This window comes from Dromiciops gliroides, chromosome 6 (genome assembly GCF_019393635.1).
Source record: "Dromiciops gliroides isolate mDroGli1 chromosome 6, mDroGli1.pri, whole genome shotgun sequence".
Lineage (NCBI taxonomy): Eukaryota > Metazoa > Chordata > Mammalia > Microbiotheria > Microbiotheriidae > Dromiciops > Dromiciops gliroides.
The window spans coordinates 7883667-7886714 of NC_057866.1; the positions used below are offsets into that span (position 1 = coordinate 7883667).

At 61.5% G+C, this 3048-nt stretch overlaps 1 protein-coding gene across 1 annotated transcript; it reads left to right on the top strand.

Annotated features, from left to right (window-relative positions):
• Window positions 1-218: 218 nt before the first annotated feature.
• POLD4 (DNA polymerase delta 4, accessory subunit) lies at window positions 219-1996 on the top strand. Its single transcript, XM_043969517.1, has 4 exons — window positions 219-472; window positions 833-922; window positions 1068-1179; window positions 1496-1996. The coding sequence occupies exons 1-4, from the start codon at window positions 364-366 to the stop codon at window positions 1518-1520; spliced, it is 336 nt and encodes a 111-aa protein (XP_043825452.1). The 5' UTR covers window positions 219-363; the 3' UTR covers window positions 1521-1996.
• Window positions 1997-3048: the final 1052 nt, after the last annotated feature.

The window sequence follows — 3048 nt, forward strand, 5'->3', positions numbered from 1 at the left end:
CTGCCCGGGGGCGGGGCTGGCACGGACCTAGTCCAGAGGGGCCGGCCCGGCCGGCAGGGGCAGCCTCAGGATCCGGGCTCAGACCGGTCTCTCCCTCCCGGGTTCAGCCGCGGCCCCGCCCCCTGAGCCTGTGCCGCGTTTCATTGGTCGCCGCTAGGCTCCCGCCCCCCGTCCGCGGCATGCCATTGGTCGGGCCCTGTTGGCCTGTTTGGGGGCGGGGGCGGGGGGCGGCTCCTGCCTGGAAGCAGCTGGACTTCCTCCCTCCAGCCGCCTGTCTGGGTCATCGCGTCTGTCCGTCCCTGGCCCCGTCCTCCGCCCAGCAGCTGTCTCTCCCCTCGCCTCTCGCCCCGCTGGGTGGCTGCCATGGGCCGGAAGAGGAGGCTCATCACCGACTCCTTCCCCAAAGTGAAGAGGAGGAAACGCCGGCCGAGGCCTGGCAAAGCGCACCGGCCGCCCGAGCCAGGGCTGCGAGGTGGGGGCCGGGGGCAGGGGGGCGGCCTGGGGGAGGAGGGCTGAGGACAGCAGGGGCAAGAGGGGAGAGAGATCCGGGCCAGGAGGCATGGGGGAAGTGGAGAGATGGCAGGGAGACAGAACCGCCAGAGCCCGAGCTGAGAAGTGGGAAGAGGGGAGGGACGAGGGGCTAAGGGATGGAGGCGGGGGGCGGGAGCCGGGGAAGGGGCAAGGGATGCGGAGCTGAGGGACCCGGGCATGGGAGGAAAGAGAGAAAGGATGTGGGGCAGGGGCGGCAGAGGGGAGGGGGGAGGGGAAAGGGACGCGGGGCAGGGGGCGAAGGCGCTAGGAGCTGGCAGTGAAGGACAGCATCTCTTGTCAGGGGAGGAGACGCTTGCAGCCCATGGGGACGAAACCCATTTAGAGATACTGAGGCAGTTCGACCTGGACAGGCACTTCGGACCCTGCACGGGTAAGAGCTTCCAAGAGCCCTGTCTGGCCCGTCCCCGATTCTGAAGCCCTCACCTCTGGGGCCCGGGGTGCGGAGTCGGAGGCTCAAGGGCAGGCCACATGAGGTAGTGCCTGAAGTACCAGCGGGCATCTTCTCTCCCTGGCAGGGATCACTCGACTCCAGCGATGGGAAAGAGCAGAGCAGCTGGGCTTAGACCCTCCGCACGAGGTGCTGAAGGTGCTGCGGGCCCACCCTGGAGACCCCCTATACCAGTTCAGGTGAGAGATCCTGGGAATCAGGGTGCCGGGAAAGGAGGGTTCAAACTCCCAGCAGTGACTCCCCACCCCCAGACAGGAGCCTCTCCTGGTTGAGAGGAGCCCCAAAGAAACTTCCTAATCCCAGCTCCTGGTGGCAATGACTGCCACTTTCCCTGAGGAATGGGGCAGAAGGACAGAGGGAAGGAGAGGCTCCCCATCTTGCTCCATTTCCCTCCCAGCTTGACCTGAAAAGGCTGAGCCCCAGGTACTGGGTCACTGGGCTGCTGGGGAGCTCCCTCTCCTGCCTGGGCCCATCTCCACTACTTCTTCTCTGCAGCCTCTGGCACCTGTACCCCATCTAAAGGAGTCAGTCATGAAGCCGTGCCCAGGGCCTCACTGCCACTTTCCCAGGGGCCTTCAGGATGGACAGGGGGCCCCCAATGCTGTTTCTTCGAACCACCCTGTACTGGAGAGATCTTGGGGGTGGAGACTGGGGTGGCAAGGATCTCCTTGAGGAGAGGAATAAAGCAGAGCCTCGGGACTCCCGGTGTGGGGGGAGGACTCCTCTGATGGCAGCAGCCACACTGATCTCTTACAGCCAGGTCTGGTTCATCTGCAGTCTTTTTAAAAGCCAGCAGGCAGTCTTCCTGTCCCCCAAGTAAAACTCGTCCCTTTACCTCTTGCCATCTGGCACATCCATCCCTGACCTGGGATGCCGCAGATTACAGGAGTTCTACAGGGCAAAGGGGGGGGGGGCCAATGAGTGCCTGAGAAGCAGATCTTGCCGGATGGGTGGGGCTTCAATGCGATATTCTAATAAAAGTGAAGAATTCTGGCAGCCCGACTTCCTTACCGTGGCCACTCGTCTGTTTGGGCTCCCTCCTGGCCAGGGGTGCCCAAGCACAGCCTGTGCCTGGCCTTGAAGAGCCACTCATGCTTTGTAGCCCCTAGCCACAGGTGGCCAGCAGGGATCACCTCTGAGGCTTGCTGCCCTATCACCACCTTCAGATGGGGAAGCCAGACTTGGAAAAATGCCAGCTCTTTAGCCCACAAGCCAAACTAGCTTTGGGTGCCCCCTAGTGGCTACTGAGCCAATGGAAGCCTCTTATGTTCTGGTTCTCACAGCTCTATTGACAGACCGCCTACTTTTAAGTCCCCTATTCCCTACTCAGTGGTCCAGGTGGCCCCAGAACTGTGAAAGGTCAGGCCTAGCCAAGGGTGTTGGTCCGCACCTGTACTCTCTGCTACTGGCTGTGGGATCCCCGCACAGCACCAATACGGTGAGCCCCTGGAGCAGGGCACAGCAGGCAGGCTCCCTAGGGAGGGATGGTCACAGCCCTCTGCAGGAGGATCTGGTTGGTCAGTGTCCACTGGCCAAGATGGAGGGAGATCAGTCCCCAAATACAGAAAACGTCAGGCCTCTACTTTCCTAGACTCCCAAGGCCGGGCTCTCCCTGGACAAGCACTTCACCCCAACATCCCTCCAGGGTCCCAGCCTAATCCAATCTCTGAGGGAAGGAAGACTCCCAGGGACCGAGGCTCATTGGTGGGAAGCCCCAAATCTCTTCCAAGATTCTTGAGATTTCCAGCTTCTGGAGGCTGCCGAGGTTGGGGCAGGGTGGCAGGGCAGGTGGGGCAGGGGCGGCGCATCTAGGATGTGAGGGCACGGCTGGAGTTTGCTGGGGCTGCCCCAGGATGGCGCATGAGTAAGCTGAAAAGGCCCAGGCAATGGGAGGGAGAGGGGAGGCAGAGGAAGTCAGGAAGCAGGAAGGGAGAGCAGGATAAAGAGTCATCACTTCTTGCTTATAGTTTTTATACTTTTGCAAAGAACTTTCAAACTCACTTTTTCATCTGACTTCACAAAAATCCTGTAAGAGCTGGTACTATCAG